General features: G+C 39.3%; 2 protein-coding genes and 1 pseudogene across 4 annotated transcripts in view; 1 reads left to right on the top strand and 2 right to left on the bottom strand.

Annotated features, from left to right (window-relative positions):
* Positions 1-16,033, top strand: part of LOC145464431 (calcineurin-binding protein cabin-1-like) — a 51,389-nt gene that overhangs the window by 33,519 nt on the left and 1,837 nt on the right. For 2 of the 3 annotated variants that reach the window (XM_081448329.1, XM_081448328.1), the window contains exons 50-55: positions 11,349-11,477; positions 12,147-12,189; positions 12,624-12,680; positions 13,785-13,868; positions 14,373-14,423; positions 15,292-15,396. In XM_081448329.1, the coding sequence (XP_081304455.1) occupies positions 11,349-11,477; positions 12,147-12,189; positions 12,624-12,680; positions 13,785-13,868; positions 14,373-14,423; positions 15,292-15,396 (469 nt within the window). Of the gene's footprint in view, positions 1-11,348; positions 11,478-12,146; positions 12,190-12,623; positions 12,681-13,784; positions 14,445-15,291; positions 15,397-16,033 lie in introns of those variants that run through there. The other variant, XM_081448330.1, reaches the window with a different exon arrangement.
* LOC145464445 (BTB/POZ domain-containing protein 6-like) lies at positions 1,170-3,556 on the bottom strand. Its single transcript, XM_081448355.1, has one exon. The coding sequence runs from the start codon at positions 2,511-2,513 to the stop codon at positions 1,170-1,172; it is 1,344 nt and encodes a 447-aa protein (XP_081304481.1). The 5' UTR covers positions 2,514-3,556.
* On the bottom strand, positions 4,611-6,856 carry LOC145464454 (BTB/POZ domain-containing protein 6 pseudogene; annotated as a pseudogene).

Here is a 16,033-nt window from a genome sequence, read left to right as displayed (position 1 = left end):
ATAATAATCCACTCTTAGTAAACAATTTCCATCTAACCAGAAATTTCCCTTGCCTTTGTTTTCTTACGGCTTGTCATTTTATATTAAATGTTAATTATTCTTTTAAAATTCTACTATTTACTTAAGATGTATGGCTGCTACAAGAGCATACATACGTAATGTAACGTCACGAAATGTCAACTGTATTTTATACTTACGAATTTACAGGTAGGAGGAAATTTGATTTATAACAGCTGTTAACCCTATTGTTAATCAAAAGCTTCCTTGTACCCTGAAATTTCTTTTGCATGTTGCTTCTCAGTTTAATAGGGCAATCATTATTTTAAAACACCAACTTTTGGTTGACCTTCATTTGCGTTTGGTCGAGGTATGCTATTTTGTAATAATTATAAAGCAATGGACCATATTGGTATTCTCGGTATTGGACTGGAACTAGCTTGAAATGGAGGCTCAAGAGGGGGAATATCATTAAAAAGAGATCAACTACACTTGCATTTGAAAAGACCCCCCGCATAGCCTCAGTTGCAAGCTAGTTCCAGTCCAATACCGGGAATACGAATGTGGCCTATTTCATCAGCCTCTTTCTTCGCTAGTAGCGTAGATGCACAGGAATCCCATGCACACACCGAAGATAAATGGCGCAACAACCATGCTAATCAAAAGACATAAATAGACCTGAATGTTGGTTTAATTTGAAGCCTTTGTAGAACGTTTTTTGTGCGTTTACGCGGGCCATTTCTAGGTGAATTTTGTATAAATCTCTTGTTTCTTTTTTTATCGCACGATCGTGTTTGAAATGTTCACATTTTCCTTCACTACACAACCGAAAGACGCTCAAAAGCTATGAGGCAAGGTCGCACCCAGATCTCTGCTCCGTGTCGGCAAAATAATAATTAACGTTAATTCCGATAATCACAAACTTTGTCAATCACTAAGCCACTACTTTATAAAACGCCCGGCGGTTTGAGTGCAGTCGAACTTCTACATAAGCACAGCTCCATTGCATGGACACCTATATTCCGAGCATTCAGTTGGTTCCAGAAGTCACACAGTCTTTACCTCTACAATACGGGCACCTCCATAGTCGCTGCGATCTGTCCCTTTGGTGCGCGTATTAAAGCGTATCGTCACCGAGTATACAGTGTAAAGTAAAACGTATTGTTCGAAATTTAAGCAATAAGGAATTCCGGAAATTGACCAGCTTGAACGTCTGATTGATCATAAGAAAAGCTGCTAAAAAGATAACGAGGCTCGAGAAACGTGATAGTTACGTCTCCACATTTAACAGAACTGACACCATCTCCTCCACATAACGAATCAGGTCCACTTATTTCAGCGTACAGCCAGTACTTGGTGTTTTTCGCTAAAATTACTTTCTGGTCAAACAACACTTCAAAACCGTGATAGCTATATTTCTCACATTCTATTAACTTTGAGACAAAGTTTCCAGTTTTAGACACCACAGGCGTTTCTTCCTTAGTGTTCTCTATCTTCAAGTCTACCCGATAAGTATTGTTTTTACTACCAAACAAGCACACTCCGCGTAGCTCAGTATCTTTGTCCACAGAGAAACTGATGACATCCTTTCTAAGGCCATCATATTGAGAAACAAGACCTGTGGACAAAGAGCCAAACCTACAACATCGTTGAATATCTCCGCCCAAGCCAGATCGTTTGGTTTCAGGAAATCCCACAGGAATCTTTGAGGCTGAATGAAGACATTTGACAAGGCTGACGATTTCTTTTTTCCGCAAGATTTCACTGTCTAACACGACACTACCGAAGTCTTCTTCTTTCATTTTTGGAAAGCGTATTCCTTTAATCACTTCTTCTCCGAGAATTCTTCTTTTTGTCGCACCATCGGCCGCTAAACCTTGTTTGTCGCATTGCTTTGCAGCCCACAAGTCGACAGCCTTAAACAGCTCTATCTCTTCAATCATCAGAGTGCCTCGTATGACTACTGCTTCAAGTAAGGACCTCTCGATTGTCGCAAACCCATCCGATTTCACAGCCTCTTCTGTTTGTTTATCGATCACTTTCCAGCATTCATCCACCAGGTTTTTCTCTTCGTATTTCTGTGCAGAAGCCAAGATGGTGAAAACATTGGACGGATTTAAATTATCATCAAGATATGCGGTGCATTTATCAGCCAGTGAAGGCACCATGTATTTCTTGGTCAAATACAAGACTCCCATCACATTACTTCCGCGTAAGTTCACTTCATCGCTGTACATGTAGCGAAACAACTCCAACAGACTTTCGTACTCACAGTCAGGCAGTTCAATAGAGTCTCCAGTCTCCGCCAGCTCACCGTAAAACATGGCTTCAAACACAGGACTGCTAATCGACAGCACCAGCTTGTGAGCTGAAATCACTTGTTTACTTTCACTTTCGCCATTGGCCTTTGGCACAACAAACTTCACATCGGTGAAGAGATCGTTGTCAAACATAAACTTGCTTCTTTCTCTGATGGTGGCTCTTGTTGTTTGCCAATGTTTCTCGACGACAGACATGGTTACTGTACTCAGATCGGCGTAGAATAAACCAGGGAAGTTTTAGTTTGCTCGGCCGTGTAGATTCGTGATAGAAGCTGGGTGGCAACTTGAGCCAATAGAACTAGTCAGTGGTTAAGTTCCCAAAATTTGAATATAAAATTACTAAACAGGAAGTTGTCACGCACTCGGTATGTGACCGAGAAGTAAACCAAAATACGGCAAAAAGATCTACTTTTCAGACCATTTTAGTTTAAAATCGCACATTCTCAGGGTCTGTCTCATTTGAGCTATAAAGGTTACGAGAAACACTTGTTCAGGCAGACATTATGTTGCAGATATTATGTTGGTTATGCATTGTCTCTCAACGTTGATTGTGGAGGAGTGCGTGACGAGGCCAGAAAAATGTCTGAGTGGGAGGCTATTGTTTTGTGGGAACAGCATATGCATTGGTGCTGTTGGTGAATTTATTTAACATCAGGGCGAGATTTATTCGGAGTGTTAGTCAACTCTAAAGGAATAGCGATTTCGGTAACTGTGACGGTAGTCTGAGGTCAAGTTGAGAATATTCTCCACACGTTAGCTGCCTTTCCTTTCGCGTTTTTCTGGTTCACCCCGAGGAACTTAGAATAAGGAGAGGTAGTAGTCTTATATCGGTATGCCTGGCTAGTTTTCTGTTACTTGAACACTGACACGGTGATTTTGCTCCATTTTTGTCAAAACAGGGCTAAAATTGGCACTAAGTAGTTTTGCTCGTACAAGAAATTCACCTGGAGCACCAAGTTTAGTACATTATTGTAGGTCAAAGCAAATTGTGATCGGTTGTTAGTGATGCTATTTTAAGATTGTTAACACACGACAACAGAATTTAAAAACGGCTGTCAGACCTCTCTTCTTTGTATTAGTCTTGTCCATGCGTGACGTATTGTAATACCACTTGTATACGTTCAGCGCACTTATATAGCACTCTTAATTGACAAATTAGAAGCCTGAGCTGTGTATTACACTGTGATAAAACACGACGGGCATTTGAGGACACGATGGAAATGTAGAAAAAATGAGCCGCAGGCGAGTGTTTTCTACATTTCTCGAGTGTTCTCAAATGCCCCGAGTGTTTTATCACAGTGTAATACACGGCTTAGGCTTCTTCATTTGCTTTATGATATGGATTTTACACGCGCAAAACAATAAAACACGCTTTTCCTGTATTTTATTCTCTGATAAAACATGGGTGTTTGACTAATGACAGTGCGCAGGGTCCTATCTATATTATAATTTAAAATAAATGAGTAATTGTTGTGGCATCTATGGATGAAACGACGTTTCTTTGGCTTTGATTTTTTGAAGCCAAACTTAAGATTGTGTCCCTTGTTTTCTAAGGGACGCTCAGTGGACTATATGTAAAGTTGCGACAGTTAAGCTGTCTTCTCTTCGAAAAGTAAGAGCAATTTTTAACTAAAACACAGTTTAGTCTCAGATCTACTGCTAATGTTTGACAAACGTTTACAGGTACTCTTAGGTCATACTGTAAACCCCCAATAAAGGAAGAACGCACCCCTGAAACACGGAAACCCTGCAATGACAGATTTCCTCTTCCCTTGATGTTCGGCCCCTAATTTCATCTATGTCAGAGTTCGAGTTAAGGACGTGTGTGGCAACCTTTTTTAGCATATCACTGTTGTATTACATGTGTTTAATAATTAGTACGTGAACTTTTCCTCTTTTATTCCACATTTTAATTTCTCGTTGTTGACTTCAAAGTAGAACGGTTTTGTTTCACATGTCGATAACATTATCACATACTCTCATACAAGAATAGTAAATGTGTAGGCTGTCTATTTAATTAAAGATAATTCACTCTCTATAGGAAACAATTTCCATCTAGCCAGAAATTTGCCTTGCCTGTGTTTTTCTTACGGCTTCTCATTCTATATTTAATGTTCATCATTCTTTTCAAATTCTAATATTTGCTTCAAGATGTATGGCTGCTACAAGAATATTGATCAAATGAAATTGGTTCACCTGAATTTTGTTTTGATTTGGACGGTTTTTAGACCGATTGGGGCTGATTCTAGTCGAATTGAGGAAACTTAACTAGGCTTATGTCTTGTGTGTCAATCCTTGCCTCGAATCTTGTTTTATCGAGACTTGGTCTATCACTCAGTAGCCTGAGTAAAGCAGTATTGTTAAGTGGTTGATTTTAAGAAATCTTTGTCGAATTAGCGAAACGTACTTTCCTTAAAATTGTTTGAAATAAAAATATCTATTTTAAAGCAAAATGGAATTCGGGAAATTGACCCTGTTGAACTTGTGTTCCATTAAAGCTGACGTACTCAAAGCCCTCGTCCATGAAAAACGTGAACGTTACCTCTCCACATTTAACAGAACTGACACCATCTCCTCCACATAACGAATCACGCCCTCTTATTTTAGCGCACAGGCAGTACCTGGTGTTTTTCCGTAAAATTACTTTCTCGTCAAACAACACTTCAAAACCGTGATAGCTATATTTCTCACATTGTATTAACTTTGAGCGAAAGTATCAAGTTTTAGATGCCAGGAGTGCTCCACTAATGGCGTTCTGTATCTTTAAGTTTACCAGGTAAGTATTATTCTCACTACCAAATAGACACACTCCGTGCAGTTCAGTGTCTTTGTCCACACGAAATTTGATGGCATCGTCTCTGGCGTTACGGTATCGAGAAACATGGCTTGACAACGAGCCAAACCTACAACATCGTTGAATATCTCCACATAATCCAGATCGTTTGGTTTCTGGAAATCCCACTGGAATCGATGAGGCTGAACTCAGATATTCGACAACAGTGATGATTTCTTTTTCTCGCAAGATTTCACTGTCTAACACCACAGTAGCGAAGTCTTCTTGTTTCATTGTTGGAAAACGTATTCCTTTAATCACTTCTTCTCCGAGAAGTCTTCTTTTTGTTGCACCATCGGCCGCCAAAAAACTTGTTTCTCACATTGCTTTTTTGCCCACAAGTCGACAGCCTTAAACAGCTCTATCTCTTCAATTCTCAGAGTTTCTCTGTTGACTACTGCTTCAAGTATGGACCTCTCGACTGTCGCAAACCCATCTGATTTCACAGCCTCTTCTGTCTGTTTATCGATCACTTTCCAGCATTGATCCACCAGGGTTTTATCTTCATATTTCAGAACAGAGGGCAAGATGCTGAACACATTAGACGGATGTAAATTATTTTGCAGATATTCGGTGCATTTATCAGCCAGTGAAGGCACCATATATTTCTTGGCCAAATACAAGACTCCCATCACATTACTTCCGATCAAGATCACTTCATCGCTGTACATGTAGCGAAACAACTCCAACAGACTGTCGTACTCACAGTCAGGCAGTTCAATAGAGTCTCCAGTCTCCGGCAACTCACCGTAAAACATGGCTTCAAACACAGGACTGCTAATCGACAGCACCAGCTTGTGAGCTGAAATCACTTGTTTACTTACACTTTCGCCATTGGCCTTTGGCACAACAAACTTCGCATCGGTGAAGAGATCGTTGTCGAACATAAACTTGCTTCTTTCTCTGATGGTGGCTCTTGTTGTTTGCCAGTTTTTCCCGATGGCTGACATGGTTTCGGTTCGTAGATCAGCGCAAAATAAACCAAGCAAGTTTTAGTTTGCTTGGCCGTGTAGATTCGTGTTGGAAATTGAGTGGCAACTTACCTAAGATGTAAGAGAACTGGACTAAACCAAAGACCCACTGGACTAAAATGAAGTCCCGCTGGCGTCTACGTCTTTACTGCGTCTTTCCACAAACGTCCGCGGGGTCAGAAGGTCACGCTGGTAAACTCTGTTTGGTAGTGTAGCGACTAGAACTTTCTTTGCCTTTGGGTGTCACGTTTTTCCGTGACCCCTGGGAATTATGCAACCCACTCTGTAATACTTAAGCGTTCTTCATTATGCGTAGTTTTGTGGTTTTCATTTTTGGCCAGTGCTTGCTAGCGCTGAAAGTTCGATCTACTGGTTTCTACCGCGTTTTTTCCTTAGCTGCTTCACTGTTGTGTGAGCCCTGAGGTACAAATTCTAGAATTCGAGTCGCCACAGTTTTGTAAGTTTATTTTGTTCCGTTGTCAGTTTTTTGTGTCGTTATATTTTGTACTTAAATATTTTGTCTCGTTTATTTTTCAGTTGAATCTCACACATCACACACCCACGATCACTTTTGTTTCTTTCGTGTTTACGCCCAGTATGATTAAACTTGTGCATTCAAACTGTGACGTCTTTAGCGCTTATTAGACCTACAGGTAGATTTCAATGGGTATCCTTGAGATGAGACAGACGCCAGATGGCGGACTGCGTATAATATAATACTAATTTTTAGCTAACGTTTATTCACCAGTGGCTATGTAGGCGAAAAGAATTCATAAAACATATTTAGTTTATCGCTTAGTTATAGATTACTTTCATTTCTCTGTGCGAAAGTTGCCGTGATCATGACCAGGCGACGACGCGATTGCCTGGTCACCGGCCTAGCACGTGATCAATTTCTATCTCAGGTAAAAACTTTTTTTCTCCATTGGTACTGGATCAAAAGCGTTCAGTTCAATATTGAGCTGCTCTTGATCATTTAAAGATCCAGAAATATTCAGTTGACTGTCTTGTTTTTCTTTAAAATTAAATCCTTTAATATGAATTTTGTTACGAGTATCATTGTAGAGCAGGGTTTTTTCCAGACAGAACTTAGGATCGCCGGTAACAGCAACAAACTAATTTATTTCCGTAAGGTAACTTCGCGAATTTGCAGCGCTAAGCTTCTTCAAATTTGAATCAATCTCTCTTACAGAAGAAACTCTCGCTCTAATATACATGAGGCTTAAAGTTCTAGAAACTTCTATTTGGAACCAAATTAAGTAGTTTGACACAGTTTCTAATCTGAGTAATTACATAAGGATCAGAATGTTTTGGAATGTTCTTATACAAATTGGTCACGGCTGAATGACCTCCGGTTCGACAGACTCAGAAAAAGAAGAGAACTGTCTTTTTATAACCTCTTTAAGGGAAGCTCTTACTTACGGCGAGGTTGCTACATTTTTGGTCAAAGCAGGGCTAAAATTAGTACTAACAACCAGAAATGCTCCTAGAGCACAGGGATGAAGATGTTAAGTGAATTGTTGAAGATTTGGTTTTCAGTGATATTTTCAACATTACGTGACAGTCTTGTGGGTGCATAATTATTATAAAACGGCTTTTATCGCTTCAGTTCACTTGTGTTGTAAGTTTTGACAAAACTGGGCAATAAAGTTTTGGTTTCCATCGATGAAAATATGTTTTTGGTTCAGATTGTTTGAAGTCAAGCTTATGATGGTGTCCCTTTGTTTTCTCGAGGACACTGTGGACTATGCGAAGTTTCGACAGTGTTTTTGTTTTGTGTTCTAGAAGTGAGACCAGTAATAAACGTTTAGAGGTACTCTTAGCCCATGCTATAAATCTACAACTAAGGAAGTATTCCTCCTTAAACACAGAAACCCTTCCATGAGAGCACCCCCCCCCCCCCCCAGTTTGCTCCGAACGTGAGCCCTGGGGCTTCAAATATTAACATTTACTTGTTGAAGAACAATATAATTTTTTCCAAAACAAAGCTCCACCAATTATCTAAATTGCATGACACACAATGTTATCAATCTGGGACGTTTGTATCAACCTTTTTAAGCATAAAGAATCATTGATATTTTACATGTTTCACAAACAGTAGCTAGACCCTTTCTCTTTTCTTCCAAATTTTGCTTTTTGTTATGGAATACAAAAAAAAAACAACGCTTTTGTTACACATGTCAATGGCATTAATTCCTACTTAGTATTAATGGTAAATCTATTTTATAACAGACTCATTTATAGATAATAATCTACTACCAATCAACAATTTACAACAAGACGGAAATCTCTCTTGTCCGTTGGATCTTCAGGCTAAGGGTAACTTGTCAGTCTACATTTCATATTAATAATTCTTTTAAAACACTAGTAGTTGATTCACACTTTGATTGATACTAGTCCAGAGGCCTTTTTTGTAATAAGTGACTTGCAGGTAAACTTAATTTCATGTAGGAGTAGCGTAGATCCACAGGGTACCCATGCACTCGTTTACTGAAGATTTATGGCTGTAACAAGCATTCTAATCAATTGATATACCTAAAGTTAAGTTTGATTTGGAGCCTTTTAAGATCGATTTCTAGTTAAATTGAGGAAGAGTAATGTCTCCTCTTTCAAATTCTGTCTCGCAATCGTGTGTGATATAACCTTCACCTATCACCCAGCCACTTCGTGACTCAGTACTTTGAGTAAAGCAATATTGTTAAAGCGTTAAGTTAATCAAATCTTTTTCGAATTCGCGACACATATTGCTTGAACATAACATGTATCTTAAAGGAAAAAGGAATCCGTTAAATTGACCCTATACAACGTCTGATCCGCTATAACCGACGGTTTCCTCGTCCTCTTTCATGAAAGACGTGAACATTACGTGTCGACATTTAACAGAACTGACACCGTCTCCTCCAAAAAACGAATCAGATCCTCTTATTTCAGCAAACAGTTCGTACCTGGTGTCTTTCGCTAGAATTACTTTCTCGTCAAACAACACTTCAAAACCGTGATAGCCATATTTCTCACATTGTAATAACTTTGAGGTAAACTGATCTCTTTTCCGTACCAGAACTGTCTCATTTATTACGTTTGTTATCAGTAACTTCACATGGTACGTGTTATTCTCACTACCAAATAAGCACACACCGTGTAGTTCAATATCTTTGTCCACATAGAAATTGATAGCATCGTATCTAAGGGGCTTATATCCAGAAACGTCACTGGTTGCTTATATCCAGAAACGTTGTCAGCGACAAAACCAGATCGTTCGGTTTCTGGAAATCTCACTGGAATCCTTGAGGCTGAATTGGAACTCATATGTCTGTTAATACTGACGAATTCTGTTTCTTCCAAGATTTCACTGCCTATCACCACAGTAGCGAAATCTTCTTGTTTCATTTTTGGAAAGCGTATTCCTTTAATCACTTCTTCTCCGAGAAGTCTTTTTGTTGCACCATCGGCCGGTAAACCTGGTTTCTCGCATTGCTTTGTTGCCCACAAGTCGACAGCCTTAAACAACTCTATCTCTTCAATAATCAGAGTACTTCTTATGACTACTGCTTCAAGTAGGGACCTGTGTACAACACTCCCATCACATTTCTTCTGCTCAACATTACCTCATCGCTATACATGTAACGAAACAACTCTAACGGACTGTCGTACTCACAGTCAGGCAGTTCAATAGAGTCTGTAGTCTCCGCCAGCTCACCGTAAAATATGGCTTCAAACACAGGACTGCTAATCGACAGCACAAACTTGTGAGCTGAAATCACTTGTTTACTTACACTTTCGCCATTGGCCTTTGTCACTACAAACTTCACATCGGTTAAGAGATAAACTTGCTTCTTTCTCTGATGGTGGCTCTTGTTGTTTGCCAGTTTTTCCCGACGACCGGCATGGTTTCTGTTCACAGATCAGCGCAGAACAAACCAAGAATGTTTATGTTCGCTCCTGGCCGTCTGGATTTTTGATAGAAATTGGGCAGCAACTTGAGCCAATATAACTATCCAGTGATAGCTTACAAAATTTGAATATGAAATTACTAACAGGGAGCTATCATGTACGAAGTTATTGTGAACCGGAGTGTGACCTGGAAAACTGAATGTTGACAATGGTACCAGGCAATATGGAGCTGAAAAGAATTATTTGCAGATCATGCTGGTTTAGCTGAAGTCTTGTTGGAGCTATAAAGTTACGAGAAACACTTGTTCTGGCTCATCACTATCTCTGTTCCAACCTTAGTTGTAAACGAGAGTGCGTTGAGCTAAAAGAATGCGGTCTGTTTTGAGAGGCTATTGTTTTGGTAAAACAGCAAATGAACGGTGAGACAATAACCATGTCTGCCGTAACTGTGACGGTAGAGTGAGCATAACTTGAAAATATTCACTACACGTTAGCCGCTTTTTATGTCGCTTTTTTTCTCTGACGCTTGAGGGACAAAGAAACAAAGGGATGACGGTGTAATATGGTTATCTATTTTTTTTTTTTTTTTTTTTTTTTTTTGATAACCACTTAACCTGAAGTATTCCTTTTTAGAAAACAGTCCTAAGAATATACGCGCGCTGATTGTTTAAAAATCGTGTTTCTATAACTCGGTACAAACACAGAAATAGCTCGAGCTGTTGACGTAATGATGGCGCGAGCAAAGAAAATTTACATTTTGATAATCAAAGTTATTTCTTAAATGTAACATTTACTACTCAGACCAAAAATCTCTTCTAAACATGTCCAACCATCAATTTACGAATTCGGCTAACTTATTTAAATCCTTTTTTGTCACCCAATTCAGACAACGTTACGCTTCATTTTTTAGCTTACAATAGGCCATATTCGTATTCTCGCTTTTGGACTGGAACTAGCCTGCAATGGAGGCTCATGCGGGGAATATCATTAAAAAGAGATCAACTACATTTGCATTTGAAAAGACCCCCCGCATAGCCTCAGTTGCAAGCTAGTTCCAGTCCAATACCGAGAATACGAATGTGGTTCATTGTGCAATTTGCCACACTCAACTGATTGCATGGGAGTATGAACAAATAGAACAATTGTAACCTCTCAAGTGAATCATCAAATGATCTGAATTGGGTGGCAACAAGGATTTAAACACGTTAGCCGAATAATTCTATGTTTCCGCATTTATTTTATTTTATTTTATTTTATTTTATTTTATTTTTAAAAAAAGCATAGATTACTTTCAGGGCTGTACATCCAACAACAGTGTCTTGTGGTTCATTTTAGGCCCGGATGTTTCTGTACACACACGTACAAGTCGGTGGCTTTGTTGCTGGAAGTTCTCAAAGAATTAAACGAGTGGGACACATTGTTACTTATCCAGACTCTTCTCTATCGAACACCGGAGCAGGGGAAGTAAGTCGCGCACATAGTTAACAACGCTTATTTATACCATGCCATAGAAAATACAGCCAATCGGAAGACAGGAAAGCAGTTGTTTACTTGACGGTACAACACCCAACCTTCCCGTCGTGCGCTGGCGTATCTCGCATTGATTCCCGGGATTGATTGTGTTGACCACTGCATTTTCTGTGGCATGGTATAGTAGAGAAAAAGGCGAGTGTATAAACCAGAAAAATACCAGTGACAAGTGGAATATTAATCCATAGTATATCACGAGAAAGCGTTGAATAACAAGTACATATTTCTACAATCCCAGACGAAATTAGTAGGGGAAACTTGTGGATCACGTATGCCTCACCTTCCCCAATCAATGATGGGAAAATGCCGCGTTTTGTTTCGACGAAAAGGGAAAAAAAATACCTGATTTTCGACATTGTGAGTGGGAAAGGGGACAACTTGCTGGTTATCCCAACGTTTCCGTCTGGGATTGTAGCCTGATATTTCCTCCTCCGCTGTTTTCCCCCCACGTTCCCACTACAATGTAACCGAAGTCTTATTATGTTCAAGGCGACAAGATCTGCCAAGAAAGACACTCTGACAGTGATTTTACTGACGTGTTTTACATTTTCTCATCAGTTGAGTCATCTTTTTTTTTGGCTGATTTTTTTTTCTTTTTGACAGAAAATACTTGAGAGACAACGAGAGACACTATTTAGCCAGAAAGGTAAGAAACTTGAAGAAACTAAAATAAATAAAAATCCACATTTTCAAGTCAATTCTTTCAGTGCCATCCTTTTGTGTCGCTTGCTCGACCACTGACATTCAGCCATAATATTTCCGCTTGGATTCCGCGAAACCGTCGCTTTCGCTTTTCTACTGAATACTGTTTCACGATTGGCAACGTTTTAACTTTACCCGGTAGGGTAAACTGCTATCTTATCTCCTGACGGAGCAATTTTAAATTCATTTAAATTGATTGAGCCCGCATTTTTTTTTGTAGAGTAGTTGCTAAGTAACGTGACGTGTCGTCATGACGACAAGCTGTCATGACAACGTACGTAGTGCTGGTGCTCTTGGGGTTTTTGTTTACGGATCTGATTGCTATGGTGGATGGATTGTTCTGTTGTTTTCTTATGTCTACATTGAATCTATTTACAGGCTTTTGAGTATTCGCTGGAAATAATGAAAGTTCGAGTCTCTAAGCAGGATTCGAAGGTAAGCACAAAGTTCAAATCTGTGAACGAGTACCACACGCGAGAAAGTAAAAATTGCGATTCCGCAATGCTGCAAAATGCCGGCTATTTTGTCTATCTGCCTGCTAACGAGAAAGGAAAGCTCTCTAGTTTTACTGTAAGAGAGAATGAAGAGTAAGAGATTTATTATTACCGACGTAATCTATCTCAAGTTATTTTTACATCAATCCCGATTTTCAGAGGGTTTTTAAACAGCCAATCCTGAGACACTGATTTTACACACGTGAACAGGCCAAATGGCTTTATTACGATAACTGCAGAAATTCTCGCGCGCTCATTGGCTAATTTTCATTGTCAACAAGCGGACAGACACATGAATTTATAATTTATGCGATACGTCAACGAGCGAGAGCGCACGATTTGACAATTTATTATTGTAAAAGACAAATTAACGTCAGTTTTTCATACGTCTATTCTGTTATCACTCAAGAATTGACAGTGGGGACACTAGTCTACATTTGCTGAGCTTACAGATACCCATCAATAAGATGAGGGATTGCTTCAATTACAGACACAAGCAAATTCTGATGCATAAACAGGTCTAATCATATTTTTTTACGTTTATTGACTAATTTTTATTGTCACTAAGCGGAGAGACACAGAAATTTATAATTTATGCGATGCGTCAACGAGTGAGAGCGGTCAATTTGTTAAATCGCGCATTGTTATTGTCCACGAAATTATCCACGCAACGCGCGTGGTAAAATTAGAACTGGTTACTACTGGTTACTACAGGGGTAACCTTGGGAACAAAGCCTTTATGTGGGATTAATTCTCGTACCCTTCATCTTCCCTTGTAATTTTGGAACATCAGTTTTCTCTGTTTACTGCAACAGTTTGGTTATCAGTCAAGACATTTTCCTTTAGATCATCAGATCCTTTATTCTCCTAACCTGGCTGCTGGAATTTGTATTGAATACACTTGAGAGAAATTTCAACCGTATCTGGCAGATCACGAGCATCATCGGTGATAAATGGGGTGGGAATCCGCTGTGTTTTCAAGAGGAAATTCCAGAGTACAAGCGTGGCATGGTTTCAAGTCAGTATCTTTTTCTCGTGTTTGCAGGTTGAACCCTCTATTTTATCTCAGCTGGTCGTGGACATGTACGAGTGCTGGAAAACTGGACAAAAATATGAGCCTTATGTTAAGGTATGCTAGAACTTTCAACCATAGTTAATAGAGGGAAATGGTTAGGAAGGCCGGTAAATATCAAAGAAGCAAACAAACAGGCCAAGATTTATGTTGGACGGTCCTTGACCCTGCGCGTCTTTTGTTTTATGCTTTTACTATGCATGATTTACATAATCGCAATGCATCTATTGGTTAGTTGTATGCACACACGTAACCATCTTTTGTATTTTGCCAGGTTTTGTGCAGGATCAACCCCCAAAATAGCAAACAAAAACATACAACAAAGAACTTTGCCCGGTTTCCTAACCATTTCCCTCTATTCACCATGTTTCAACGTAAAAAAACTCATTGTCATTTTATCTTGCCTTCAGTTCTTGCTTACTTTCGTGATTACAAAGAGAAAGAAGTGTAAAATGTCCTTTTTTTATCGATGGCGTTGAAGCTTCTGCTCACCTTTTTTCGACGGGTTGTGCAAGTTGACTGGTGTTGTTCCAATTTTTGTTTTTTACCTGTTTTTTTTAGGTGACTGAAAGTTTGCTGACGCAGGCCTTTGAGATGTTAGTGATTTCTAAAGTGAGTTGTTTCTTGTTTTGAAAAATAACTTTAACGGGTACTTATCAATCATGCGCACACTGAAATACCATGAGACGTTTTCAACAGGAATGTACACAGACATCAACTAAGGGATATCTTCTTGATTTACCTCCAAATTCTCACAACTAACTTTGAAGGAAATGTATGACAATCAATGGGGAGATTTGACATTTTGAACGTAGGGGTGTTTGCAAAGGGAAAGGACCCTGTAAAGAACTTCTTTGTGAGTCCTTTCACTTCGTGTAACGCTGTTTGATAGGTGTTGGTGATATTCTGTCAAGCCAACAGCGAACGTACTGCAACTTCTCGGACTAGGATGACTTCATGAATATTTTAACGGTGTCACATCTCCTTATGTATTCTCTTATTGTTACGTTTTGCGTTATTTCTTAACAATGCAAGTGGGCTTCAACTTTATTTTTCGCCTCTTTAGCTCGATACATCATGTTATGTCATTGCTTGTTTATACGCCTACTTAGCTTTGATACATAAGTTGTCCACTTGTTTTAATCTAACAGTCATGACTATGACTGAACTAGAGCCAGAATATTGTAACAATCTTTTCGAATTTTTGATAAACCAAACTTTGGTTTTCAACAATGTTAATAACCCTCGGACTCGTCTTGTTTATGTTACAAGCTCGATATATAAATGACCTACGGATAACAAAACAGGGCAGTGAAATCAGAATTGCCGATGTTTACAGACGATCCTTTTTCCAAGTTGAGGGGCTCACAGCCACATTGATCTTACAGCAGTAGTAGTTTGATTGTAATCGCTTTAACCCTGTGGAAAACAGCATCTTTCTCACGTTATAATTCTGGAATACCTACTTTCTTGATTGTAGTCCGCGTCAGGAGAGTCACTTGAATTCGTGCAGGAAAATCCAGAGTCGCCTTCCTCTTTGCTGGATCAGGCTTTGAAATATTGCCAACAACACGTCAAACCACAGGTAATGTACTCGTATTGCTATTTTAAAATGTTACTTTGCATTGAAGATAAAGAAGATTTTCCAGTTCTGGGTACAAACTGGGATCATGTAGCAGCTCTCGTAAGGTCTCACATGAGTGGTTCGGTACTCTTTAAGAGAACAATAGATCAGAACAAACAACAGGTACAATGCCCCGTGCCCCAAAACAATACCTGCTATACACTAAGATGGCAAATAGAATTACAAGCTCAATTGAATTGATACACTGCTGACAAACTGTAGTTTGTTGAGGGAAGGCGTCAGCACCTTTTTCTCTAAAGAATGCAGTTACGTCTGGCCAATCACAAGGCATTAATGGGTCACTACCCCACAATAGAAGGTTATCCATCAAAATGTTTTTATCAGGGTCATTCCGATTTTGAAATGGAGTTCTCTAAAACAGGGACGTAAAACAAGCAGACTTGGTCTAAAGTGTTAGCCAACACCGCATAGAAAAGAAGTTGGACTGAGAAAGCTTAAGCCACACACGAGCGAAGCCTACATAATGATTGCCCACTGTATGCAGTAAAATCCTTAGATTGTAAGTTACAAGAAATAAATTTTTTGTATATGTTACTTACAATGAATCTTGTCCAGTACAGGTGTATGAAATGCGCAC

This window comes from Orbicella franksi, chromosome 12 (assembly GCF_964199315.1).
Source record: "Orbicella franksi chromosome 12, jaOrbFran1.1, whole genome shotgun sequence".
Lineage (NCBI taxonomy): Eukaryota > Metazoa > Cnidaria > Anthozoa > Scleractinia > Merulinidae > Orbicella > Orbicella franksi.
Note: the sequence above shows the minus strand (reverse complement) of the source record. Positions and strands in the feature narration are given on the sequence as shown.